Here is a 27,000-nt window from a genome sequence, read left to right on the forward strand (position 1 = left end):
TTTAGCTATCTTTTTAAGAAGATATTGATTATAAAATTTGTAAAGAGATTTTTTTTATATAAAAAAGATAATAAATTATGTTAGAAGAAGATCATAATTAGTTATAATATGTAGTTATAATGTTTAAAAAAAAAACTATGTCTTAAAAACCTATTTATAAATATAATTCTAACATTTTTTAAATATGAAACTAAATTTAGTTAACAATAGATTTTAATTGTTTATAAATAAAAAGTTAGATTATATTTAATATGTAATATATATACTTCCAATTCCAAGTGAAAATATAAAGTATATATATTTCTGAATATTAAAGATTACTGTCAATTAGATATACTTTACTTTAAAGCAATTTTGGAGGAAAAAGAAAAAGAAAATCAAGCGAAATAGAAAAACTGTATTTGTCTTTCTATTGAAAAGGTAAAACAACTTGTGGAGACACAACCATTGGAAGTAGTACATGGCTGCATGCATAATGTGACACACTTCTCTTTTCCAGCACTTTAAAGAAGTGAAAGGCAAAAGAGCTTCTACACGAATCTAGACCATGGATTCCTCTTGTAATACAAAAAATTATATTATTTTTATTGAACTGGAACTACTGTGGCGCAATTCTTACCATTTTTTTTTTAATAACACATAGTAAAGGGGACCAAATCTGAATGTGTGATACAATTACATAGCAACACAAATAACTAGACTACACATCACAACGGTCCAATGTTTTAAGACGACTATAATTAATGAAAAAAAATGTATTGGACAAGTTTTGTGGAGACACAAACCATCGGAATATATATGTATAAACTTTTTTCAAAGGTGCCCTAAAAAACGTTAACCTAATAAGAAGAAGAAGAAGAATGATTTTGGTAAGGTAAATAAAAATCTAATTCAACATTGCGACAAGAAGTGATTTCTAAGTTCCTTTTTGCTTTTTGATAACCGGCAAGATTTCTTGACTCTTTGTAGCGCAAATACTATAGACCAACTATAACCAATATTAATTAAGAGTGTAATACCAATTTTTGACATCATCAAAAATAGTCCAAAGTTTATTCAAAAATAGTCCAAATTTATTCAAAAATAGATGGTGAAAAAGCAAAATCAAATGACAGAATTCGTGATTTGCCGTTTATTGGAAAAAAATAAACAGAGAACTAATATGCGTTATGCAACAATAGTTTCGTTAACGGAATCGAATTAAACATTTGCTTCCAATAGTAAATCTCACAAATTAAGTAAATAATCAATAATCATCAGAAGAAAGGAAAAAACTTACCGAGAGAAAATATAAGAAATAAACTTGAAATTATTCATCATCATGCATAGGTGCAGATGTGGCGGCAACTCCGAGTTTCTGAAGGTTGAGTTTGACGACAGTGTCCACAAACATTTTAGTGTCTTCCTCTGTGTTTCCCTCGGGAATATCAACGGTGTAAGATTCAAGAACCACCGTGTAAACCTTGCCGGAATCTTGATTCAAGAACTCATTGACCGACGTCACTGATTTGTAGTTCTTGAGTCGGTGCTCTCCGCCGACGACCCTGAAGCTTAGAACACGGTGGTCGTCATCGACGAACTCAAGCCGCTCGGTACTGGTTGAGGCTGGGAGGCCGGAGATTACGGTCACTTCTCTGACGCTTCCGACGTCACCATCACCGGAGATGAGACGGCACCTTTTTACAAAGTGTTTGTAGCGTTCGGGGTTGTCGAAGCGGCGGATAAGAGGCCAAACCACGGAGGCCGGAGCGTGGATGCGTTGGGTTATGAGAGAAGTGCACGTGGTTGGGTCTGGTTCGAACTGGTGGTACGTTTTGATAACCGGTTCGAGGGTTTTCTGCTCTTCATCGGTTAGGCCTTTCACGGCCGGGGATGAGCTCATGGTGATGAATCAGTCACACGTGTGAGGGTTTTATGAAAGAGAGGTCTTCTTGTTGGAGGTTGGGGGGTTTGTGAAAGAGATGAGAATAAAAGACAGTTCTTTTTTTGGGAGCTATGAGTGTTTTTTTATATATTACTACAAATCTATGGGTGTTGTTCTTTGGACGGATTTATCCCTTTCTGTTTGTTTATTGTCCATATATTAACTCTTGTTCTAACTTATACTCTTCCCGTATCATTTTAAGTGATGTTTTAGCAAAAACAAAAAGTTTCATTTTAAGTGATGCTTTCAATTTTTTATACAAATTAAATGCATTTTTATACCAATTATATTTTACAATCATTTTTTATATTAGTTGAATTCAGTTTAATTAATAATGTTTTTTTATGTAAAGAGAACAATTAAATGAATATTTTATGCTTTCTTAATTTGTGGGTAAAAATATTAAACAAGAGGGAATACAAAAACTAGATCATTTCTTATTTATAAGCCCATTTTGTCAAAGAGTTTCCATCTTCTTATTTATGTAGAGGATTTATACATTGGCGTAAATTGAACTCAATATCTTTAACCTATAAGGTGAAAACAATCTTTATTTCTAGAAGTGAAATTTTATTTATTGTAAAGGTGGTTTTAGTAAACTTTAAATCAGTTAATACATAATGTTAACATTGGCATATAATTATGTTTTCAATGAACAGTCACTACACATTAAGACTTGGTCCAACCACCTCCCAAAATCCAATAACTAAATTGATGGACCTACTCCAATATTTTATTTTATAAATTTAAATAAAACTGTGGGGAAATGACAAAATATTAAATAAATATCCGGTCACCACTCTTTTGGGTCTCGAAAGAAAAAAAGAAAGAAAGGTGGTGGTCAGAGCTGGGTTATTTTGTCTTGTAGTTAACAAAATTCTCTGTATTATTCCTTGATTTAGTGGGACGGTAACACTGTATTGCACATGTATTTAATAATTAGGTCTTACCATAATAGATGTTCGATGCTTGATCATTTTTAGAAAGCACCTAATTTAACTATCCATAAAACTATTTTGTCTTCATTTACGGTTATGGTTCTTGAACAACGAGCCGAGCCAAACCCGATTCGGGTATAACTTTGATACAGTACCCAAATATAAAATGTGAACTAAAATATCTTCTCCTTCCATAATAAGTAATATTTCAGAGAAATTTATTTTATTTCATGGTTTTCATTTCAATGTAAAATAAATAAATTTATGATATAAACTTATTATCGTTTATTTTTATTTCTTTACAATTGTTTTTCTTATGTCTTAAAGATCCTTGTTTCTTTGAAATTTAATAGAATTTATCAATTACAAGTTATAGATCCAATGTAATATGTTTTGGTAATAAGGAGTGATTTAATCATTTTTCGGTAGCTAACAAGAATTCTATGGAGAAGAGATGATATAATCATAGGAAAGTTGCTTATTTTCTAAAAAAGAAACTTATCGAGGGGCAATTCCAGTTCGATAAGTTTATGTTTCTTAAACAAAATATGAAGAAGCTATACAATGCTTAGAATCCGACTGGTGATAGAGGTGAAGCTATATAACATTGCTCTTAACTAAGATAAAAGCTTGTTGATTACAAAAAGTAGTCAGATTAGTATTTTTACAAAATCTTAAAACATACACTACTCTCTCTATTTCATAATTAGTGATATATTTAGAAACAGTTATTGTCTCGTTTTATTTGATATTTTATTCATTTAATGCAATAATAGTTAAGTTATTCAATAAGGAGTAATTCTTTCTGCCATAGGTCTTTTTATTAGTTGAATAGTGCTTTAAATAAGTTGGTTCTACAATTATTTAATGAGACTATGCCATTTGTCGTTAACGAGGTGATTAATTATCTAAGTCAAATCTTACGTAACGAATTAGAGCAAATGCAAACAATATTGTAGAACTCTCTTTCAATGTAAGTGATGTTTTAAAGTGGTTGTATACATAAATTGTTTTGGTAAGTGATTAATTAAAGTTTTAGTAATTGATGTTTAAAGTTTTGGTATATATTAAAAAAAAATTATAATCTGAAATTATCTACTTTGATACAAATGTAGCAAATAATAATTAGAATAACTATTTAATTAGAACATTATTTTATCAAATATTAGTTGTTTTAGCCTTTAAGGTTTTATTTGTAGAGAGGCCATGAGCCCATAAATAGAATATGTAGTCCTCGATCTAAATTATAGCATTTAATAAAGTAACCCTAAGCTCTGATCAATTATTGGTCATCTTATGCATTATTTTCTATTTTACTCATTAAAGGAAAGTTTAGCCTAAAATGGCAACAACTAGTCAAATAGACTTTACTAATTCCAAGGATACAATAATTAATTTAAACCCGTAATTACTTAACGAATCCAAGCAGATTTCAACCATAATATGTGTCTTATTTTTTATTTTTTAATTATTATTAGTTCCTCACGCAGCGTCATTGAAGAGGACTTAAGAATAAAATGTATATTTTACGGATCAACTATTATAGACCGTTAAATGTTATTTACAAATGAATTCTTGATTTTTTTTTAATAAATATAATAAAATAAAAAAAGATTTTTCCGTCTCAAGTAAGAATGAACAAAATTCGATAAAATAATAAAATAATAATTTTTAGAATCTCTATGTAAATATTTTATATTTTCTTCTAAATATTAGATTGTCAAGTCCAAAACTAAATTATTTTTATAAAATCCAAAATATTAAGATTCATTTTTTTGAATTTATATTTTCTAAAAATTTAACAATTAAAATTAAACTCCATAAATTAATAAATAATAATTTATACACTAAAATAATAAATAATCATTTATACTCTAAAATAAAAAATACTAATTTATTGATAAATTAATATCATTATAAATTAATAAAAGATGATGGTCCCAACATTATTAATTTTCTTAGATTACATTTTTTGAGTTCATATTTTCTTAAAATTTTAACAATTAAAACTAAACTCGATAAAATAGTAAATAATAATTTATACTCTAAAATAATAAATATTTAATATCATTATAAATTAATAAAATATGATGGTCCCAACATTATTAAATTGTGGAGGTTTGTATTAACAAATGCAGTAAAAATATTGGTAGAAAGACAACCTAAATATTAGAATTCTAAACATTATGGATCCCAACTAATGAAAGTAAGATATTGAGATCATCAAAACTTTAAACTTGGGTTTTCACTAAACAAGTTAGAATTCTTCACAGAGTTCTACTGTGATTTATGCTTAATGGTACAAACTGCATTGCGCTATAGTTGGTGATGCCTAATCCATTCCTTCCCTGACTCGGATCAATTAGATTCCATATGGTTCCATTAACGGTCACTTGAAACACATGAGGATGATTCTGATCCTGGGGAAGCTGTTGTTGCATCACCTCAGCCATACGCGAAATCCCAGCTGCAGTCATGAGTTCAACGTATTCAGAATGTCTCTCCATCATTTCCCATCTCTGTTGTCTCAGTGGATCGACCTTTGGTGGCACAATACCGCGATGCTCAGTTTTCAAGTGCTTAGTAAGCTGAGAAAACGTCCCAGAGAATTTGCAATCCTCTACGGAGCAAGACCTCGGTTTAGCATTCATAAATCTTCTTGCAGTGCTCGTCACCTTTGTCGTCTCGGATACTTCACCTCTACAGAGAGGACAATGTAAGGTCTTGGGGTATAGGCGCTTTTTTATGGTTTTTCTGCGGAACTGCTTGAAACAATTGGAGTGACGAACACTCGTATCGCACATGTAAGGATGACATCCACTAGAAGAAGAAGAGCATGTCAAAAGAACAGCATTGTGAGGTGGTTCCATGCAGATTACACACCGCACATCCTCCCAACCTGTCTCAATAGGCGACTCTGACGCCTTGTGTTTGTCGGTCCTCGAAGACCGAAGCGGGTATGGCGATACTCTGACTTTGTTGCTTGACTCACACATTTTAGATTTTCTTTAGGCTTCTCTCAAGCTAAATTATTTCAACATTAACCAAAAAACAACATTCATCAAGAAATTATGCAATAAACAAATTCATAAGAAAACCAAATAGAAAATAGTTGGATACTTGGATGATTAGAAAATCAAAATTGAACTATACGTATCAAAACGTTTGTTTATTTGTCAATCCTCTTATTAATGAGCTTAGACTCAAATTCCAGACCAACGACGAGTACATAAAGTAAGTAATTGATGGCAAAGATTTCTGAACAGGCCTACTCTCTATACGATAAACATGACGGCCCAATCATCGCCAAGGCCTAAACCTCTCAAACCTTAGAATGAACGAAAATAAATCAAATTTTTTATTTAATATATGAGAACAAAAGGGTATTCAACAAAATTGCAAGAATTTGGGTCCGTTACAAAACTATATTGGTTCATGTAACTGTAGTACTGTATTGGTCACCCGTTAACAATATTATCCCCCAAATTTCAACAGATCAGTGAGATATCAATATGAGAAATCAGAAGAAGAAAAAAAAACACACAACCATAATTAAGATTAACGAAATGGAGAAATATATATACCTTGGCTGAAGACGTTTAGAGGAAAATGAAAACGATGGAGTTTGGTATCAAACAGTGAAGATTGAAATTTTGATTCTGAATGCACGTTTATGTGATTTCTATGGCTTTTTATAAGCTACTACTCTTAGAATATGTCTAATCTCATTTGACCAAAATATCCCTCTCTTTTGTATTCAACGTTTTTCACTTTTCTTAGTAAAGAAAACATCATTGTCTTTCTTAAAAAAATTAGATCATTTTCCTTAGTGCTGCAAGTCAAATTTAACAAGGAAATATAATTCAATAACATTCAAAAAGTAAGGAAATCACAATTTTCTTGTGACTTAACTTTTTAAAGTTTAAAGTAAAAAATCTAATAATAATATTTATCAAGAATAAAAAATCTAAAAATAATAAGAAAACATTTAACATAAACTAGACATATACTTTAGATCTAAAGAAAATATACAAATATCACTTTTGATTACATTTACATGTATTAAGGAAATAGAACCATTAATTTTGCTCTTAACTATTATTTTTAAATATTCACATATAGATTTTGTTTTTCCTTAATTCAGATAATACAGCGCGGACAACAGTCAAAAGTATTAGTAAATAACTTACTAATGACACATAACTTTTGTTTAACTTAAATTTTTAAAATATGATGATATCACTAGTCAAAATTGAGATAATTTACTACTAAATACGCAAAAGAAATTACTTAATTTATAGGGATTTAGTACCTAGTAAGTCATTACTAGTCAAAATAAAGATAATAAATTACTGAAAATCTTTGTTCTAAAACATGGCCATGGAGACCGAGGTCTCTAGACGTCGGAAAGCATGAGATGGTTTGAAGCCGCCGCGATGTAACATAACTTATTATTTTTTGTTTGTTACATGTTAGAAACTCACTTTTCTATATGGATCAACAATATTTGAGTGCAAAAAATCAAAGAATATGAAAATAAATATTACAAAAAATTCGTAGCGACCATAAATTAGGTTTGGAGGATTAGTATTCATAAGAAGAAGATGGATACTAAATGACCAATATACCATTCTTCGAAGATAAATTGAAAAAATTTCAAACTGTTGATTGTTGAATTTGAGATTCGAACCTGTCACCTCTGACATGATATATTAAACAAACCACTACAGCAAACAAAAGTATCTTGAATCTACAGTAAAACCTCTATAAATTAATACACGATAAATTAATAACCTCTACAAATTAATAAATTCTTCCGGTCCCGAGTTGGGATCAGTGTAAAAATTGATACAAATCGATAAATTAATAAGATAATATTTTTTTTGAAAATCCTATGTAAATATATGGTCCCATCAATATTATAAATTAATAATTGTATAAATTATGAATATATATATATATATATATATTTATATTTATGAATATATCATGTAAAACTTAGTAAAATATGACTTTAGTATTGTTTTTCTTTAATTTATATTAATTCTTTGTAAAATTTAATTCTAATAATTTTACTACGTATAAAAAAGTTTTTTTTCTTAAATCTAATAATGGTTTTCTACTTGTAATTGATTTTTAGAAAAATTATTGATTGTATAGAGAAACTACCTTTTAGATCAAATTTTTGTAAAAAATTACAAAATTTGTAAAATATCTCCATAAATTAATAATTATTAATTTATCGATAAATTAATATTTTCTCTAAATTAATAAATTTTCTTGGTCTCGACATTATTAATTTATAGAGGTTTTACTGTATATATTATTATATTTCTAACCTAATCCCAGATTGATGTTTAGCGGTATTTAAAATCAGGCTAAAAACACATATTTTTTACTAGAATATAAAATAGATAATATTGTGCTGATGCTAATCAAAATTAAAAGGTAACAAATTATTAAAGACATATATTTAACTTAATTTAAATGTACATCTGCGGTGCTAGCACTAGTTTATATAATAAGAACAAAAAACCTAATGATTTAATTTGAAAAATAAATTTAAGAATATGACCTTCGAGTTCTAAGAAAATTAGCTTGTTAATATTTTTTTTATTAGAAATGAAAATTTATCTTAGAATAAAAATCTCCTCAATATCTATTTTCAACCTCTTTCAAAGATTTGAAAATATTTTTTTTTTAATATTAGTAAATAAAACTAATTAAATAAAATTAGAAATCAAATTGATTTTACTTAAAAACACTTTAAAGTTTAAACCTCTAATCTAGCTTTTATTTTTGTACCGCCATTAAAAAATAACGAACCCAAACCGAACTCAAACCCAGACCCAAACCCATGCCCATACACAAATCACGAATGCCTAGGCTTACTTGTGACCGAAACCGAATTGAATCATATATAGTTTCAGGTCACCTGTTGCACAATCTCTGCTCAGCCCTAAAAGCTTACTCCTTTCAACTTTCTGGAGGCCTTCTCGTAGCCTAGCGTCATAGATGGATTTGATGGAGAAGAACTTGGAGTTAGTGGAGATTCAGAAACTAGAAGGCCACACCGATCGTGTTTGGAGCGTAGCTTGGAACCCCGTTTCTTCTCACGCCGACGGTGTTTCACCGATTCTTGCTTCTTGCAGTGGCGATAACACTGTTCGAATCTGGGAACAAAGCTCTCTCTCTCGCTCCTGGACTTGCAAGGTCTCTATCTCATTTCTCTTTCTCGCAAGAAAGTTCTAGCCTTTTTTGGACCTAGCAAGTTCAATTCACAAAAATCTATTGATTCTCTAGATCAGTCTTACATTACAATTTGTGGGTTTTGTTTCGATTCACTAAAGAGATTAACTTGACCTTAAACATGGAATCGACTGGTGATTTGGATATGGTGTAGGACTGTTGTGTTAGTTCTTGTGCTATTTCTCTAGAAAGATTTATTGATTGTATATTGTGAATCTTCAGACAGTTTTGGAAGAGACGCATACAAGAACTGTGAGGTCGTGCGCTTGGTCACCCTCAGGACAGTTATTGGCCACTGCAAGTTTTGATGGTACCACTGGCATTTGGAAGAATTACGGTTCTGAGTTTGAGTGTATTTCCACTTTGGAGGTACTTTCTAGCCCAATCCTTGAACCATCCACAAATTGTCAAATTCTTATCCAGAATTAGTTCTTTGAACCTGAAAGCATAACTTTTCACAGCTCCTGTTTGCTCTTTTGACTTTGTTCTTTCTTGATCTTTAATGCTAAGCTCAAACTCTCATGGAGTTTTTCAGTGTTCACTTCATAGTTCATATTTAATTATGCTCAAAGCTTTTGGTGGTTTTCTTGTACTGTCTTTATGCTTTGTATCGCACGTTTTTGGCTAGTAGAATCTTATTAAAAAAAATGTGTGTAGGGACATGAAAACGAAGTCAAAAGTGTATCATGGAATGCATCTGGTTCATGCCTTGCAACATGTAGTAGAGATAAGTCTGTTTGGATTTGGGAAGTGCTTGAAGGGAATGAATATGACTGTGCTGCGGTATTAACTGGGCATACACAAGATGTGAAGATGGTTCAGTGGCATCCCACCATGGATGTTTTATTTTCTTGCAGTTATGATAACACCATCAAGGTAATGCGAATACTCTAATTAGGTTTTAGTAATGCAGAACTTGAAATTTATTACACAAAAAAAAAAAAATTATATAATTGAATAACGCTAGTGGCGTGCTACTCACAGGTTTGGTGGTCTGAAGATGATGATGGTGAGTATCAATGTGTCCAAACCTTAGGTGAATCTAACAAGTATATCTTCTACTTTTTCTTATATGCTTTCGATTTTTTTCTTATTAGGCTCTTACTTTTGAAGTAGTAGATTAATATATGCCTTTCTTCTTCAAACAGCGGTCACTCTTCAACGGTATGGTCCATCTCATTTAACGCTGCAGGGGACAAGATGGTCACTTGTAGGTTAGTGAATCTTCTCTCCTTGTCTCCCATAGGCATTCTAGAAGCAATGTAATCTGTCTCTTGGGATATTGTTCTTACAGTAGCAAGCTTGCCTGAATGTGTATTTGCAGTGATGATCTAACCTTGAAGATATGGGGGACAGATATTGCCAAGATGCAGTCTGGTGAAGAATATGCACCTTGGTGAGAAAATAGTGGGTTATTACATGTAATCGAATTTATTTGTTTCTTACGTTTAGAGCTGGACGTAGTATGTAGCCTACAAGATTATTTGACTTCTTCAAGAATTTTTCTCCGTCCAATTTTGACTAATGTAATCCTTACTTGCTCGGACTTTGCAGGATTCATCTTTGTACTCTCTCTGGCTATCATGACCGTACCATATACTCAGCTCACTGGTCAAGGTATTGACACCTCACATGTTTTCTTTAAAGCATCGTGTAACTCTGCCTAATTTCTAAATCTGCCAGCCTAAAAGGAAAAACTCTTTGTTGTACCTGATATTTACGCTCCCAGTCATCTGTCGAATGCATCCAAATTGGGATTTTTAATGCTCTTTCGTGAGACTGTGCTGAGTTTAAACTCAGTTTTGTTTTGTTTTCTTTTTATTTTAAATTTTTGACAGGGACGACATTATTGCCAGTGGAGCAGGCGATAATGCTATACGGTTGTTTGTGGACAGCAAACATGACTCTGTAAGTTGAATTTGGTTAATATCTTTCCATATATACACGCCTAACTTACATATCTCAATACAAGAAACCAAATGCAGGCAGCAGATTCTATCTCTCCTAGTCTTGCCAATGGTTTACCACTATACAATTAAACTTTTCTGCTTCATCTTTGAACTTAAAGTCATTCTTTTGTGTACCAGGTTGATGGACCTTCATATAATCTTTTGCTGAAGAAGAATAAAGCACATGAAAATGATGTAAACTCTGTCCAATGGTCACCCGGTGTAAGTTCCATGTTTCTTATGAAGTAATAGACACAAGTGCATACTATTTCGTACTTGATACATGGTTGCAATGATTAAGTATAGTCTATATGGCATCTTATAAATGTGAATTAGAAGTTAGAACATAATACTCAAGCTTAGTTTTAGGATCAGAGAAATGATGCCATTGATTACTCGACTTACATTGGCCCAAGTACATGTGGTTATGTTGTCTATGATTTTGACCTTGGAATTGTAACCTGCTACAGGAGGGGAACCGGTTGCTTGCGTCGGCTAGTGATGATGGGATGGTCAAGATTTGGCAGCTTGCAACTAAACCGTGACTGCTGTTGGTTTGGATAGGTTCTGAAACTCCTGTGTTGTTTTACTTTTTCTGAGGTCTATCTGTAAACAACATAACATTTTAGGTAGAAGAGAACTCTATACTATTTTGTCATACAAGATTAGCTCCATGATGTTTCATACGATTTCTGTTTTACTTTTACTACGATCACTTAAGTTTTAACACTGTTGGTACAACTTTGTGGAATTTAATAAACAACTTTTTGACGAAACAAAAAATACATAGCTGATATCGTACAACTTTGGAGAAACTTCTTTTTTCCATATAAATAGCAAATTTAGATGCAACTCATATGGTTGCTGCTTGTGCTTGTAAGATCTTACAATATTTTTTCTTTTTGTTAATACCTAACAATACATTTATTTGGATATTGTATGTTTTTTTCTTAAGGGCCTCCGAATATGTATATTTTTTTCCTTTACTATGACACATCACCTCTAAATAATCTACGGATTAGGAAAAAGAGAACAATTTTTTAAGATTAACATAATTTTGGAGTTGAAAGCTAGATGGTGCCGAAAGGAAAAGAGAACAATTCTTAAGATTAACATAATTTTGGTGATACATCATATTTATATTTCTCTCATACTGCTTCAAGTAATTATGTTCTTAAAACAGTAAGTAGCAATTATGAACCAGGCAAAGAGTAGTAGCGAGAACGAAGAGAGACCGATGAGGAATGGCCAGCCGACAAGCACCACCCCCAAAGACGTGACCACAGCACATGGCAGAAACGAGCGGACTACTGATGAACCATTGATCCATTTCCCTTTGATCATAAGTAAAATAGCAACATTCACCATATTCCACTCCATTGAGCCACCATAGCAAAGACGGTTCAAACAGTTTGCAACAAACGAATGGCAGTTACAAGTGAAGATGTTGTAGGTTTTATGCTCAAAGCTACGTGTGCTCGAGCTCAGTGCATTATCCCATGTACGCGCTGTTCCAAAGTCGGTGTGTTTGAATCCATACTTGCAAGTATGTCCACCCATATTTGGTGGTAAGCAACACTGCCACAAACACACACATTTGATAAAGATTAAAAAGTTCTTATAATTTGATACAAAACTAACAAAGTCCATGCATAACCAGATTCTACTTAATAAAGAAGCAGATACTAATACCTTGGTTCTATCGAGTTGGAGATAGCGAGCAGGAGGACCAAATGCAAAATCATCAACATTGATGAAGTTAGATCCAGCAAAGTCCAAAATGACTCCATCTTCTCTGCAAAGTCCAATATGACCAATGAAAGGAGCCAACCAAGAGACAACAGGAAGAGGAGTCCAAACTATACAGCAAGGAAATTTCGACTTCTTGGTATCAATCTCAGGTAGTGGCCACAGATCAGCCTCATCAGCTTCGATTATTGATGGTATAGACACGGACACCACCCTGTCTTCAACATCATAACTTCGTTTCAGGTCCATCATAGGAACTCCTCTTCCACGTGACATTTTTAGATTCCTAATCACACAAGACAAGAGCAGTCTGATCATTATAGTCCAAACAAAGAGCGACCCATTTACTAAAAGAATCGAAAGTTAAAATCTTTTGATCAAAATGAAGCAAAAGTTTCAATCTTTTTAACAAAGCATGTCCGTATATTCATTCTCACAGCACTAATTGTGTAGTAATCTCCTAACTTGAGCCTAATTCAGATTTTCAGCATTGTGGGTTTCTCTGTAAATTTCACCGGAAACTAAACAAAACCCATCAAAAGCATTTCCGTAGAAAACAGTAAAAATCACAACAAAAAATCATAATGGAAAGCTAAGAAGCAGGGAATAACAGTGGACTGTGTTTTACATTTACCTGTCGGAAACTCCGACGCCGATGTCTGAAGGATCGACGCAGAGAGGAAAAATCGATGAAAGTGATGCGAGAGCTTGGAGAAGGAGAAGAAACTGATGCTTTGTGGAATTTGATGAAGAAAGAGGAGATTTTTATAATTGGTTTTCTAAAGTAACGCTTCTTCTAGTTTTAGGAATTCATTGAAGACAATGGAGAAAGGTACAATGAACCTTTGGTTGTTTATCAATTACTGCACTGTCTTAATTTTATTATTATATACTAAGTTAATTATTTTAAGGAAAAAGGGACGTTTGCTTTATCAAAACTTTGAACAAAAAAAAAAGATCTACGAATTGCAGTTTTACTAGAAAATTTTGAAATATTTGAATATCCTTCTCAATTGCAGTTTTACTATCAGAATCCAGAGCTACGAAATTATAAAATTTGTATTTTCAGTAATAAAAGCTCAAATACTGAAGAGAATCCAATGTTTTTTTTTTGTAACAAAGAAACCGATGTTTATATATTTAGTTTCCGTAAAATTTGGAGTCAATCTATAAAACTCAAATCTCTTGAACGATTATTTCTAATTTGTCGTGTTTGATTACCGTTGTCGTTATTCATTATGGTTGGATAAATGAACACATGGAAACCTCAATCTCTATTATAGGTATAGAGTGACATCGTATTTATGACAATTCGACAATTGTTTATGTTTTTCTGTCGGACGTAACGGTTTTAAGAATCGAGAAAACTTTCTTGATTTAGGGTCCTTGCATCTATCATTCGTGTTTGCCTTTTTGAGACGAATCATGTGCATGCGAGTCAGATGATCTGACAACTGACAAACAGAGAATCCGATGTTTAAATATTTAGTTTCCGCAAAATTTGGAGATGACTTATGAAACTCATAACTCTTGACCGATCAATCTTAATGTGTCTTATTGATTACCGTTGTCGTTATTAATTATGGTTGGATAAATGAACACATGGAAACCCTAATCTCTATTATAGGTATAGAGTGACATCGTATTAATTAATAACAATTCGATAATTGTTTATATATGTCTGTCAGACCTAACGGTTTTGAGAATCTAGAAAACTTTTTTTATTTAGGGTTCTTGCGTCTATCACTAGTGTTTGTCTTTTTGAATCAAGCCACATATGCTTTACAAGGTTGATTTGTTCTTAAGAGAAATGTCAGGTGCTCTAAAATAGTGATAAAGCGTAGGATAGATGAGTTGTTTGCTAGAGAGGTAACCGAACAGGGCTCGATGAGAATATGCTCCTTTAATCACCTTTCGGAAGAAAAAAAAAAACAAGCATTAGTATATAGGATAGGAAAAAATCATTATGAGGTTGGTCCTCTCAAAGATTCAGTGAGAGTCTAGTTAGAATGAATTAATGTGGCTATACAGAAAATCTATTTTCTGTGAGGAAATACAGGTTTTGGTTCAAGGACTTAGGGCATCTCTAATGATGACCTCTATATTTTCCTCTATTTATAGAGGTGACCATTGGAGATGGTTTTAGTATAGGTGATCTAATGTCCAATCTGATATTTAGTAGAATAATGCTACAAGTCTGATTAGTGGCAATTGAAAAAATTAGCAGAAACATAAGAGCATCTCCCATGTCCTACCTTTATTTTTTTTCACTATTTTAGAGTTGATTTTGTTCCAATGTGTGTCTCTAAAATAGAAAAGATTAGCATTGGTTAGAACTGCTTTTTGTTTTTTTTTGGCCAAAATGTAGAAAAGTGAAATTAAATTTTAACTCTACCAAGTTCCTAGTTTTCTTTGGAAAGGAAGTTCAAGTTGGTATTAAGCTTTTTTTTATAAAAAAAAATCTAACTCTACCCAAAGGAGAGAGAAAAAATAACTACTTCAAAATTTAGATTCCTTTCCTTTAATATTTGGTTGTTTCTTTCACTAAATTTTTTTGTCTCCTTCACTTCCACTTTTTACTCTACATGCAACCATTCAGAACCTATATGTTGTCAGTCAGTTTGTTTATAAAACCTAGAATTATGGTTATTTTGCCAAATTTCCTAATTATAAAATGAAACAATAAATATCCTAAGAATTCAAACTTTTTTCAAAGAGATCATATGGCATAAATATAACCACGATGGTGATCACATCATCCAAATGGAATGTTATACGTATAAGAAAGTGGAACATAAAGAAATGTATTTTATTAAATAAATGAGGGAAGAACTTAGGACTACGTATGTACATTGTACAGGAAGTGAAAGTGAAAGTGATGATGAGGCTGGGAAGAGAAGTAAAAGCCAGTAAAGATACGTTTCTGGATCCGGTATGAGTCCGAATCGCCCCATTGTGGGTTTTGGTGCGAGTGCGAATCGCTTCATAGTGGCTTCATTTAAGCAGACACTGCAGCTGCAGCCTGTTCTTCGTTCGCCGGTTGGAGAGTGCACACCAGATTACGGTCTCCATACACGTTGTCCACTCGCCCTGTTTCACACATATTTAATACATTTTGAAACGATTTACAAATAACAAATTGTTTTCTATGGGAAATGCCACCCCTAGTTTTCAAGTACCTGTAGTGGGCCAGAACTTGGAGGAGCGGAGCCATGGAGCGGGGAAGGCTGCGTATTCCCGTGAATACGGCTTTTTCCATGTATCTGCCATTAGCAATGACGGAGGATGTGGAGCACCCTGTGTGTGTTTGTTTTTTAAAGTTCATTAGTATCAGACTAGAGGGCTAGTCCGAACTGAAATTGTGGTCTCAAATTTTTTCTTACCTTCAGAACGTTGTTGTTTGGATCTGCGTTTCCTTTCTCAATCTGTGAAATCTCTTCCCTGATCGAGATGAGAGCATCACAGAACCTATCTAACTCAGCCTGAAATATTACATATATATATACAAATTATGAAGCCATGTTTTAGAGACTGAGAGCTGAGTCAGTGAGAGATTTGCAATGCAATGCAAGACATAATTACCTTGCTTTCGCTTTCGGTTGGCTCGATCATAAGCGTTCCAGGGACAGGCCAAGACATTGTCGGTCCATGGAAACCATAATCCATCAATCGTTTGGCCACATCCTCTGGTTCAATTCCAGCAGTGTTCTGAGGACATTGAACAAGACATTGATTTAGCATGTACAACCAAAAAACAGAGCATTTACTCAAACGAGATAAAGAAACATACCTTGAATCCTCTCAAGTCAATGATGAATTCGTGAGCGACTGTTCCATTGACACCACGGAAAAGAACTGGGTAGTGGCTCTGAAAGACAAGAAAGCATAAGTGAGGTTGCACAAGAGAAGAGACGTTCACTCTCTTTAAAGAGTTGTCAAGATAAGATAAGGTACCTCCAGACGCTTTGCCATGTAGTTAGCGTTCAAAATTGCAATCTTTGAGGCATCGGTGAGTCCTCCAGATCCCATCATGGCAATGTAAGTATACGAGATTGGCAAGATAAGCGCAGACCCCCATGGTGCTGCAGAAATGGTTCCCAGCGGTGATGTCTGCTCGGGTTCAGGGATACCACCGGTAGGTATCTGTAGCAGAGTAAACAGAATGAGTACAAAAAAGCAGATAACTCAATCATTGAGAAAGATGGATTAGCGATCATAACATATAAGAATTAACACTAACCACTGGGTGAGAAGGTAGGAATGGAGCCAAATGTTGCTTCACACCGATAGGGCCCATTCCGGGACCTCCACCTCCGTGAGGGATACAGAAGGTCTTGTGGAGATTGAGATGGCAAACATCCGCTCCAATAAAACCAGGGCTTGTCAAACCCACCTGGAAGTTCCAAAAACTTTCTCAAATTCACAACTTTTGGATTCTTCAGTCAACATACCAGCAGAGAAACCATACCTGTGCATTCATATTAGCACCATCCATATAAACTTGGCCTCCATTTTCATGAATTATGTTGCAGATCTCGTCGATACCCTCTTCGTAGACTCCATGGGTGGAAGGGTATGTAACCTAATATTCAAACAGAAGTTGTAGAATTAGAAAGTGGATTGACCCAAAAGTGACATTGTTTCATCTATAGTGATGAAAGAAGTAAATACATACCATAAGAGCAGCCAAGTTGTCCTTGTTGGCTTCGGCGGCGTTCCTCAACTCTTCGATGTTAATGTTTCCTTTGGCATCAGTTCCAACGGCAACAATTTTCATTCCGCACATGGCAGCACTAGCAGGGTTTGTCCCGTGTGCAGAAACAGGTATGATGCACACATTTCTGTGATGATCGCCTCTTGACTGCATCATTTATTCACCCATTTACCAAATTTGTTGAAGTGCGAGTTCATATTGGAAAACAAGAAACTACAGGTATGCTTACCATATGATATGCACGGATAACCATGAGCCCGGCGTACTCGCCAGCAGCACCGGCATTAGGTTGCAATGAGAAAGAGTCGAATCCAGTGATCGTACATAAGAGCTCACCCAAATTCGTAAACATTTCCTATAAGTTGTCAAACAAAAAATTCAGTACGTAGTTAAATTTCTAGTCAGGTAAATCAAATATGTGGCCTCACCTGATAACCTTGGGCTTGTTCAACAGGAGCAAAAGGGTGCATGTTGGTGAAACTTGGCCATGTGACTGGCATCATTTCAGTGGTGGCATTCAATTTCATCGTACAAGATCCAAGTGGAATCATGCTGTGGCACAATGATAGATCTTTATTTTGTAACTTGTGGATGTACCTAAGCAACTCATGCTCCGTGTGGTACCTAACCAAATGTAAGAAAAAAGGGAAAGTAAATGTGAGGTACTTAACAATAAGCCACAGGGCAATGAAGGAACCAAGATTTAAAGAAGGTAACATACATGTTGAAGATTGGATGGGTCAGATAAGGGCTCTCTCTTGTTAGGCTAGAGGGAATAGCATTGTTAAACTCCGGTGCAAGAGACTCAGCCGTGAATTGAACCTTGTACATTGGAGAAAACATTATTTTAAGCAAACACGAAAAAAAAGAGTGAACAAGCGAGATGAATGGATATTAGCTTAAAGTAAACTCACGGGCTTGCCCGAAGCAAAAACTTCAAAAAGTTTATCGACATCATCCAAGGTGGTTGTTTCATCGAAAGCAACAGTAATCTTAAAGAACAAGAAAAAAAACCCATCAATGTTAATAATCATATCCAGATATTGAAGAAATATATATATATATATATATATATATATATATATGAAGAAACTCACAGTGTTGGAGTCCACAAGACGCAAATTGATCTCCTTCTTGGCTGCCACATCAAAAATTGCAGTTGCATCTGAACATGTAACTTTGACAGTGTCAAAGAAGGGAAGATCTTGGACTTGTGCAGTTCCCAGTTTCTTCAATCCTAAGGCAAATACACCAGCGAGACCATGAACCCGTTGTGCAATAGATTTTAAGCCTTCTGGTCCATGGTAAACAGCATACATAGCAGTCATATTTGCAAGCAAGGCCTACAATGTAGAAAACGATAATCAATAGCAAAATAGTTTGAAGATGTAAAATATGGTACTGCTCTCTCGGTACCTCTAATTCTTCCCGCTTTTGTTATCACTTATCAGTAATAGTCAAAGCGGTATACACTACATAAATCCTATAGAGTTTGAAGCCATTTTTACCTGAGCGGTACAGATGTTGCTGGTAGCTTTATCCCTGCGGATATGCTGTTCCCTAGTCTGCATAGCCATACGCAAAGCTTGCTTCCCGGAAGAATCAACACTAACACCAATAATCCTCCCAGGCATCATTCTCTTATACTCTTGTGAAGTAGCCAAGAAAGCAGCATGAGGACCACCATAACCCATCGGAACACCAAACCTCTGACCCGACCCAACAACAATATCCGCCCCAAACTCACCCGGCGGTTTCAACATCGTCAAAGCCAACAAATCCGTAGCCATAACAACCTTAACACCATTAGCATGAGCATTCTTAACAAACTCACCATAATCCAACACCTCCCCTTCAGTCCCCGGATACTGAACCAACACTCCACACACATCACCAGAGCTATAATCCACATCCTTAATATCAACCGTCACAACTTTCAAATCGAAACCATCCGCTCTCGTCTTGCAAACATCAATAGTCTGAGGATGACAATTACTAGCAATAACAAACGTCTTCTTCTTCCCCTTTAGAATATTATTACACATCGCCATTGCTTCCGCCGCCGCCGTACCTTCATCGAGCAACGAAGCGTTCGACATCGGTAGACCGGTGAGATCAGTAATAACCGTCTGGTAATTGAGCAGAGATTCGAGTCTTCCTTGAGAAATCTCAGCTTGATAAGGAGTATATTGAGTATACCAAGCAGGATTCTCCATTATATTACGCAAAATCACAGGAGGAACATGAGTGTTATAGTATCCCATACCAATGAACGATTTGAAAACTTTGTTCTTCGAAGCTAAATCACTCATATGCTCAATCATTTGACTCTCCGTTAATCCTTCATCAAATATCCCGGAAAACTTCATCGAATCTAACCGAATCGATTTCGGAACAGTCGAATCAATCAACGTGTTGAGATTATCGAATCCGCAGTAATTCGCCATCTGAGCTTGTTCATCCGGTGTTGCTGAGTTGTGCCGGCGCGGGAAAGTGTCGCTTGGCTTCAACGCATCGACGGAGATCGATCGTGTCTGGTGTTGATTTCTACCGGAGGTGGTAAAAGCCGATCCAGAGACATCACGACGGCGATGGAGAAAGGAGGAGACGGAGGAGACATACCTTGAGGGAGTAACAGTCGTCGTCGGAAGAAGAGAGGATTCGCCGTTACGGTGGCGTTTTGTCTCGTTGACGAGACGTTTCACGATCCCTCTGTAAGCAAGTCTCCTTGCACGCTCCATAACCAAACCAAAAAAAAACAAATGCAAATCTGAGAGAGAGTAGAGAGACACTGAAGAAAATGCTGATTATATATATATATATATATAGATTATAGTTTTGAGGTTGGTAATTATTAATTTAACGTATTTTATTGTGGCTTTGAGATCTGAAGAGGGTTGGTGACTGACAACCACTCAACTCAATAAGCAACTATACAGAAGAAACAAATTTGTTTGCATAGATTCCACGTATTTTGCATCGAAGCAATATGCTGATAAAAAAAAAAAATTATCACCTTTTTCTGGAAAAATTGCGGCTGTAGGATTTTGATATCACTATCTAGAAATTTAAATGTTTGATATGCTAAGGTTTTAAATCGTATAAGAGTTCGAAGGATAGTACGATACATTTATTGCGACTATCGTAGTCATAGTTTTAAGTATATAGTTCATGCAGCCGTTATGGTTATAGAAATTATCAAAATAGTATAGTCAATTCATAGTATAAGTTTTGCAACTGGATACACATCTCTTATACTTTTGTATCATAGAAAATGCTTTAAACCTCGAAGAAAGATTGAATGGAAGAGAATCAAAGTGGAAGAGATTGGAAATATGTGGACGACAATTTTTTTTTTCTTCCATAAATTTGCTTTACAAACAAAACTAAGAAAATATATTGTAAAGAGCTTATGATTATTATGGTTCACATAGTTACATAAATATAGGTGGCAAGATGTGTTTCACATAAAACTTATCTCATCAATGTACGGTTTCTTCGTTGTTCATCATTTGACAACGGAACTATCGTCCTCCAAATATTGCAACTTTTTTTTTTCTAATTAAATTTCATGTTTTTGTTAGTGCGGTTTGGTCGGGGACCCTAGCAAAATATTTCCCATCAACCTAGTAATACCTGTAAAAGAGTTGGCATTTCACAATTGATCACAATAAACATACTTTTTGTGACTCAAATTGATCATTTTATTCATACTTAGTAGTTAGTACATTTAAAACGCGTGGCAGTAAATTGGGTCAAATGATCTATATGTTTAAAGATCTATAAGTAAATTAGGTTACCAAACTAGTCATTCTCTACTACACGCAGAGATGAAAGTTCTAAGCTATGCAAAGTATCAACGGTCGGTCATGACAATCTGGGGTCTAAACCATAAATTATATATTTTGAAATTAATACTCCCTCTATTTCATGAAGTTTGATGTTGTGGGTTTTCACACAAATTAAGAAAAATAACTTTTTATTTTTTTATTATTCTTTTGTTTGTTTAATAATATCAGACACTGCCTTTCTCTTCTCTATATTGGTCACAAATAAAAATACTAATAATATTGATCTAAAACATCAAACTTTTTGGAACAAGAAAAAAAACCTATAACATCAATCTTGATGGAACAGAGGGAGGGAGTATAAACTGTTTTGCAATTTAAGGTTTTTTTCAAATTAAATATTTTTGGGGGCCTATTTACAAATAAATTTTAATGTAATTTTTTGAAAAAAACTATGAGGTCACATACAAATGTTTCATGTTGCTCTCCTCAGGACCGCCCTGAAAATATCCTCTCAAACATAATTGATTGTTAGGTGTTCGAAACAAACAAATTCACTAATGAAATGCATCACATATTCACTAATAAAATCCACATAATTCATCTACTTTCCCCTTTTTGGATAAAAATAAGATAAAAACGAGTGTGTATGTTGCTCAAATATATAAGTCACCATTTCGCCAATAATTTGTCAACGTTTCCGCAAAAGCAATGGATATCACATTTGTTTTTTTCCAACAATTTCTCTAATATATAAGTCACTATTTGATTTGTACCAAAAAAGTGTCACTGTTTGATTTGAAGCCTATATATAAATTTAAAAAAAAAAATAATAATAATAATTATGTTGACAGTGGGATTTGAACCCACGCCCTTTCGGACCAGAACCTTAATCTGGCGCCTTAGACCAACTCGGCCATATCAACATTTTGGTAACCAAATCCACTAAACGGTTTTATCTTTAGAATAATTCTCCTGCAATTTTGACATAGTCTCATGTCTGATTTATCTCCGCTGTATCATAAAATTTGAAACAGTATTTGATGAAAAAAATTAATATAACAAATAAATAGATTGAATTTGATTTCTTTTACAAATGAAACAAGATGTATCATCCATCACCCAGTGCCTATACTGGGCACATAAATCTAATTTTACAAAAAGGGATATTGATGTATCTGTCTATAACATATAGTTTCAGTGTATATATGTGGTACAATCTAACAACAACTATTAAAATCAGATCATGTAAGAACCATGAAGTCATCTTTTCCCTATACAGCTCCAATGATGTCGGAACTCTAGTGCTTGTGGTGAGATCATATATTCCGTAGAACTGTCTCAAGAAGTTTCAAGTGGGGGCAACTCTTGAAACAAACTACTGATCGATGTCATCGGGAGGTAATGTCGGACTCTTGGAGCACATATCCGTCTTATGAAGCTCTTTTAACCGACTCTCCGGGTCACAAAGCCCTAAAGATTTGAGAAGAAAAGCTTGGCTAATTGATTCTTGTGTGACTGCTATTGCTATTATGTGAGAACATATTAATGTTACCTGAGCATTTGGGAATGTCCCAAACTGCTATGGACTTTGGGGAACAATGCGGATCGCATAAAGCGCGGTTGTCTTCGTGATGTACATCCATTGCAAGCATCCAAGATCCGATAGTTACATCTTCATTATTAAACATTCTCAGACTGAAATGAAAAACACCGATAATGAGATTTGCATATCAAAATCTGCTAGTTAGGTACATCAAAAACATTTCAAACCTGCCATTCCTAGCTGCTGCAAGTGAAGCTACTATCTCGGCTGAAAGAACGTATATCGGTCCATAAGCATGTAAAAAGTATTCATTTCCAATCAAATTGCCTTGTTTCTCGTACCTGACAAATTCAGTATCTGTCACCAAAACTGATAAACTCAACAAAGAATTACAGTCACGGATAAAGAGAGGACTAGTTAATACCATTTTAGTTTAGGGTCAGTTATAACTGGTCCTTTCTTCATGCAGCCAATGTATGTCTGTGAATGAAGTCTTTCATTGGCAAGAAGCGTCGCAAGTCGATCTGAACCAAAACAAAAACAAAAGGAATTTGAATACTACTGTGATGCAGAGGAAAACAATCTGAAACACTAGCTCTCAAATACCTGGTCTCAAATAAATGTCATCGTCGGCTTTGACATAATAATCAGCTTCAAAGAGTTTAAAAGCTGCTTTGAAGAAAGCCAACCTACAAGGAGAAGACATCAATCAGTCATTGATAAGAATAAAACTACTAAAACACTAAGAAATAATAGGGAAACACAGATCAACAACCAAAACCAGGATTTTACGTTTTATATGGAAGTCGTATATATTCTTCCTCGGTATCAAGAAGCACAAAATCTCTGTACTCTTTTATCTCCTTCTCAAGCTCAGCCATCTTTTTGGCATCCTTTGACTTTCCAATGACGAATCTAAAAGCTAATCCAGTCGCTTGTTCCAACCTGAGTTCCAATCAACAACAACAACACAACATTGGATTCAAATCTAAAATAAACAGATGTAAACTGATCCAACAAAAGTGAGGCTAATAATATCCTTTGCTTGACATACACTGTTCCGAGTAACCAACAAAACATCAAAGCAATCCTATCTAGCTGCATTTTCGGCATTGAAAAAACCGCTCAAATCGATAAGCCTAACACAATTTACAGAGAATATGAACTCCAAAATCGCTATAGTAACTGAAATGATATCAAAAGATTCAAACTTTAAAGGTGACAAAATCCAATCATACTATACCGATGAATCTCAGTAACCAGCAATTCAGAATTTGAAGCAATGTATCATTCTAATAAACAAGATAAGATTTTTTAGATACCTTAGAAGAGAATCAGGATCAGAAGGGAACCAAGTACTTCTCAAAGCAGTTCTACGATCACCGGAATCAAAACCAGTCTGGATCCCAACAAACCCTAAAAGCTTTCGTCTTTCAACAACAACACCATTATTACCACCATCTCCTCCGAGCTTTCTTGAAGCAGACACAACCCGAGAAGTGTCTTTAGATCCGCCGCATCGATAAACAGAAGCAGGACCGGTGGAGGAGAGTGCGAAGATAGTTCCGGCGACTCCGATGAAAACAGAGACAAGGGAGAAGAATATGATAGCTACATGAATACGAGACGAAGTATAAGAAGAAGAAGAAGAGTTTGGTTTATGGGTTTTCGAAGAGGGTTTATTGTAGTAAGAAGGAGACGCCGGGGAAGAAGAAGATGCGGTGGTGAAGCGGTGGGAGAATAGTGGCATTATCGTAAATCTGAGGTTGGTCTAAGGGTAAGTTTGGGTTTTGGGATAATTTTGGTCACTCTGGTTTTTTTTAGATCTGTCTATTTGCTTTTAGTGAGGGTGGTGTGTGAAACTGTGGCGAATCTAATTATTTTCCTCTTTTTGTGATTCTCTCTTCTTACACGAAATCTATTCGTTATGTAATAATTCCTGTATTATTTTTGGTTATTACAGAACTAAGAAAGAGATGCAATGAATGCATTCACATGACAATTTATGAGATTCAATTGCCCCAAAATGTATTATAGAAGTACTACAAAATTAAATGTGAGTACAGTATATGACACAAAATAAGCTCAACATCTGAAATCTGAATAATGAAAAAATATCTAACCAATTAGAAGAGAGAAGTCTAACTTGGAAGTCAAATTAGATACCGTTGCAATAACTTTTGTGTAACACACTTTTTATGTAAGTGATTTTACATTTTTTATCATGTATGTGACAATTCATTTGTATTATAAACGCTCAATTTGGATCACTTTTTATTTTTAACCTCTATCAAATTTACGCTAAAAATTTCTAATTCTACCTAATTTATTAAATTATGTACATTTGAAGAAAGTTGTATGTACATGTTCACCTTTGGGCTGAAAAAATCATTAGAGTTTTGGGCTTAAACCCACATATACAGAAAAAAATACAAATGGGCATGTAGGACACAAGAGAAGAGACACATTGACAAGAATATAAATGCCGTAATATATTGTAGAACTTTCTCACCAAAATCTTATTTTCGAATGTTTTGGCTTTCTTAACAATGTTACCCGAACCACATTAGTGGAATAAATGCCCGGTATGTGATAATTTCATTATAATAAGTAATATGGTAGGGTAATGAGTGCGGATTGCCCGAATGGTTATAAATTTATAATGTTAACATAAAGGAACCGTAGAGTTTGGATATCTTTGGCTTGAGGTACATTGCATTGGACACGCATAGTATTGAGCAATGATGGCCTGGACGTTCGAGTATTTTGGTCGGGTTTAGACTCGGTTTTTACGGATTTAGAAATCTAAAACCCATTCAGGTATATTTAGACTTTGGGTTCGAGTTGGGTTCGGATTAAGTTTTTCGGATTCGGATTCGAGTAATTCGCTCATGCTAAAGCAATGTTATAGATTGCTCATTTGGTTGCCTTAAATATCTCTCATTTTAGGTGAAAATATCTCAAAATTAATTAATAGTCAATAGAGCGGGAAATACCAGTGATAACTGATAAGAGTATCTGATCCTCATGTTTTACATTTTACTTTTGAAAGCTTATTTCACGAATTACATTTTAATGTGCTTGCACGGTTACGTATACTTTTTGAAAGATTGATGTAGCAGACCATCTCTTAACGCTAATAATGTGGGAAATCCTACTTTGATTTTCGTAAAATTATCGAGTTTCTACGTATCAAATCGTGACAAGTCGATTGTTAATAGTTAAAATTTATCTCCAACGGGTAAAAATCATCCCATAATTAAAATACCAACCATATCTTGATCATTTGTTCGTAAAATGATAGATAAAAAATTGTAAATAAAAAAAATCATTTCTCGCACTGTATTTAACAAATAGCATGGGATATATAGGTTTGTGTTTCAAACAAATTATATGTTATTTAAGCCAATTATATTAAAATTTACATGATATCATGCTATGTTTAAAACATAACCTTAATTATTGATGATGTTATCACCACACCACATTTGTTTAGGAGATATGTTGCAAAATGGTAACATTTTTCCAACATATTTATAAAGCTAATAATATTACTATTTACATTTGCAAAATAGGTGATGGACCCAAATTTTTTTTTTTCACTTTTCCTCTAGTTTAATTATTAAAATATTTATTAGTATATTTTTCTTAAAAAATCTTTTACTACACAAAAAACCCATATTTTTCTCTATAATTTGATATGCATTTTGTTTAATAAATTCATTTTTTTTTGTACATCTCATTAATTATACAAATATATACATTTACATTCGTATAACTCATTTACTGTACATATAAATAAAATATGTATATTTATTCATACAAATACTTAATATGTTGTACAAATCTTAGTATACATAATAAATATAATAAATAGTGAAAAATGTTTATTTTACAAATTATAAATAGTAATGTTATTAATTTCATAATTATGTTCCCAAAGTTGATTATATTTCCAACAAACCCTTTTTAAACCTTAAAATAAGTTTTTTTTGTTAAATTATTATTTTTCGAATTGGTATCATCATTTATAAACAAGTTGTAGTATTTTAAAACTGAATCGTAAAATTGGTGTCATAAAGCTCGCAATCCACTCAAAATTGGGCTTCTCCCATATAATAAAGGGAAGATAAAATGACACGT

At 33.8% G+C, this 27,000-nt stretch overlaps 6 protein-coding genes and 1 non-coding gene across 10 annotated transcripts; 1 reads left to right on the forward strand and 6 right to left on the reverse strand.

The window, feature by feature from the left end:
* Positions 1-735: 735 nt before the first annotated feature.
* PYL2 (PYR1-like 2) lies at positions 736-2,020 on the reverse strand. The gene has a single exon (NM_128163.2). It carries the CDS (start codon positions 1,880-1,882, stop codon positions 1,310-1,312), a length of 573 nt encoding a protein of 190 aa, NP_180174.1. The 5' UTR covers positions 1,883-2,020; the 3' UTR covers positions 736-1,309.
* A 3,109-nt stretch (positions 2,021-5,129) lies between these two features.
* On the reverse strand, positions 5,130-5,858 carry AT2G26050 (hypothetical protein (DUF1644); the record flags this gene model as incomplete). Its single annotated transcript, NM_128164.1, has 2 exons — positions 5,130-5,682; positions 5,746-5,858. 2 exons carry the CDS (start codon positions 5,856-5,858, stop codon positions 5,130-5,132), a joined length of 666 nt encoding a protein of 221 aa, NP_180175.1.
* Positions 5,859-8,700: 2,842 nt separating this feature from the next.
* Positions 8,701-11,842, forward strand: emb1345 (Transducin/WD40 repeat-like superfamily protein). Of its 2 annotated transcripts, none has more exons than NM_128165.4 (10): positions 8,701-9,075; positions 9,334-9,480; positions 9,769-9,987; positions 10,096-10,160; positions 10,260-10,325; positions 10,436-10,507; positions 10,666-10,728; positions 10,950-11,019; positions 11,199-11,282; positions 11,531-11,842. In NM_128165.4, the coding sequence occupies exons 1-10, from the start codon at positions 8,878-8,880 to the stop codon at positions 11,603-11,605; spliced, it is 1,059 nt and encodes a 352-aa protein (NP_565615.1). In that variant the 5' UTR covers positions 8,701-8,877; the 3' UTR covers positions 11,606-11,842. The 2 variants fall into 2 exon arrangements, with proteins under 2 accessions (NP_565615.1, NP_001031421.1); NM_001036344.1 differs by having other exon boundaries at positions 8,779-9,075; positions 11,199-11,286; positions 11,534-11,833.
* A 240-nt stretch (positions 11,843-12,082) lies between these two features.
* RTE1 (protein REVERSION-TO-ETHYLENE SENSITIVITY-like protein (DUF778)) lies at positions 12,083-13,666 on the reverse strand. 2 transcript variants are annotated; one of them, NM_128166.4, is made up of 3 exons: positions 13,444-13,666; positions 12,753-13,095; positions 12,083-12,638 (listed from the first exon to the last, which is right to left on the reverse strand). In NM_128166.4, the coding sequence occupies exons 2-3, from the start codon at positions 13,083-13,085 to the stop codon at positions 12,219-12,221; spliced, it is 753 nt and encodes a 250-aa protein (NP_180177.2). In that variant the 5' UTR covers positions 13,086-13,095; positions 13,444-13,666; the 3' UTR covers positions 12,083-12,218. The 2 variants fall into 2 exon arrangements, with proteins under 2 accessions (NP_180177.2, NP_001324625.1); NM_001336036.1 differs by having other exon boundaries at positions 12,083-13,095.
* A 1,814-nt stretch (positions 13,667-15,480) lies between these two features.
* GLDP2 (glycine decarboxylase P-protein 2) lies at positions 15,481-20,769 on the reverse strand. The gene is made up of 15 exons (NM_128167.4): positions 19,032-20,769; positions 18,621-18,866; positions 18,438-18,515; positions 18,245-18,345; positions 17,952-18,147; positions 17,753-17,878; positions 17,485-17,670; positions 17,278-17,391; positions 17,050-17,202; positions 16,764-16,952; positions 16,600-16,677; positions 16,392-16,517; positions 16,193-16,291; positions 15,989-16,106; positions 15,481-15,899 (listed from the first exon to the last, which is right to left on the reverse strand). Exons 1-15 carry the CDS (start codon positions 20,262-20,264, stop codon positions 15,808-15,810), a joined length of 3,135 nt encoding a protein of 1,044 aa, NP_180178.1. The 5' UTR covers positions 20,265-20,769; the 3' UTR covers positions 15,481-15,807.
* A 1,387-nt stretch (positions 20,770-22,156) lies between these two features.
* AT2G26090 lies at positions 22,157-22,237 on the reverse strand. The gene has a single exon. It is a non-coding gene; the product is annotated as a tRNA-Leu (tRNA).
* Positions 22,238-22,350: 113 nt separating this feature from the next.
* On the reverse strand, positions 22,351-24,840 carry AT2G26100 (Galactosyltransferase family protein). Of its 2 annotated transcripts, NM_128168.5 has the most exons (7): positions 24,180-24,840; positions 23,650-23,802; positions 23,464-23,546; positions 23,282-23,381; positions 23,085-23,198; positions 22,867-23,009; positions 22,351-22,784 (listed from the first exon to the last, which is right to left on the reverse strand). In NM_128168.5, the coding sequence occupies exons 1-7, from the start codon at positions 24,605-24,607 to the stop codon at positions 22,690-22,692; spliced, it is 1,116 nt and encodes a 371-aa protein (NP_180179.2). In that variant the 5' UTR covers positions 24,608-24,840; the 3' UTR covers positions 22,351-22,689. The 2 variants fall into 2 exon arrangements, with proteins under 2 accessions (NP_180179.2, NP_001324591.1); NM_001336037.1 differs by having other exon boundaries at positions 22,351-23,009.
* Between the last annotated feature and the right edge of the window lie 2,160 nt (positions 24,841-27,000).

The sequence above is a fragment of the Arabidopsis thaliana genome, chromosome 2 (assembly GCF_000001735.4).
Source record: "Arabidopsis thaliana chromosome 2, partial sequence".
Classification (NCBI taxonomy): domain Eukaryota; kingdom Viridiplantae; phylum Streptophyta; class Magnoliopsida; order Brassicales; family Brassicaceae; genus Arabidopsis; species Arabidopsis thaliana.

What these genes read in the sequence shown, in the direction of transcription:
- GLDP2 (NM_128167.4), bottom strand. Translation starts at nt 20,264, where the DNA reads ATGGAGCGTGCAAGGAGACTTGCTTACAGAGGGATCGTGAAACGTCTC. An exon ending in TTTTTGCTTCGGGCAAGCCC is followed by an intron (nt 18,346 to 18,437) that starts GTGAGTTTACTT and finishes CCAATGTACAAG; the next exon opens with GTTCAATTCACGGCTGAGTC. An exon ending in AACAAGCCCAAGGTTATCAG is followed by an intron (nt 17,879 to 17,951) that starts GTGAGGCCACAT and finishes GACAACTTATAG; the next exon opens with GAAATGTTTACGAATTTGGG.
- emb1345 (NM_128165.4), top strand. Translation starts at nt 8,878, where the DNA reads ATGGATTTGATGGAGAAGAACTTGGAGTTAGTGGAGATTCAGAAACTA. An exon ending in GTTATGATAACACCATCAAG is followed by an intron (nt 9,988 to 10,095) that starts GTAATGCGAATA and finishes TGCTACTCACAG; the next exon opens with GTTTGGTGGTCTGAAGATGA. An exon ending in TGGACAGCAAACATGACTCT is followed by an intron (nt 11,020 to 11,198) that starts GTAAGTTGAATT and finishes TTTGTGTACCAG; the next exon opens with GTTGATGGACCTTCATATAA.
- AT2G26100 (NM_128168.5), bottom strand. Translation starts at nt 24,607, where the DNA reads ATGCCACTATTCTCCCACCGCTTCACCACCGCATCTTCTTCTTCCCCG. An exon ending in GATCCTGATTCTCTTCTAAG is followed by an intron (nt 23,803 to 24,179) that starts GTATCTAAAAAA and finishes ATTGGAACTCAG; the next exon opens with GTTGGAACAAGCGACTGGAT. An exon ending in TGACATTTATTTGAGACCAG is followed by an intron (nt 23,382 to 23,463) that starts GTATTTGAGAGC and finishes GTTTTGGTTCAG; the next exon opens with ATCGACTTGCGACGCTTCTT.
- PYL2 (NM_128163.2), bottom strand. Translation starts at nt 1,882, where the DNA reads ATGAGCTCATCCCCGGCCGTGAAAGGCCTAACCGATGAAGAGCAGAAA.
- RTE1 (NM_001336036.1), bottom strand. Translation starts at nt 13,085, where the DNA reads ATGTCACGTGGAAGAGGAGTTCCTATGATGGACCTGAAACGAAGTTAT.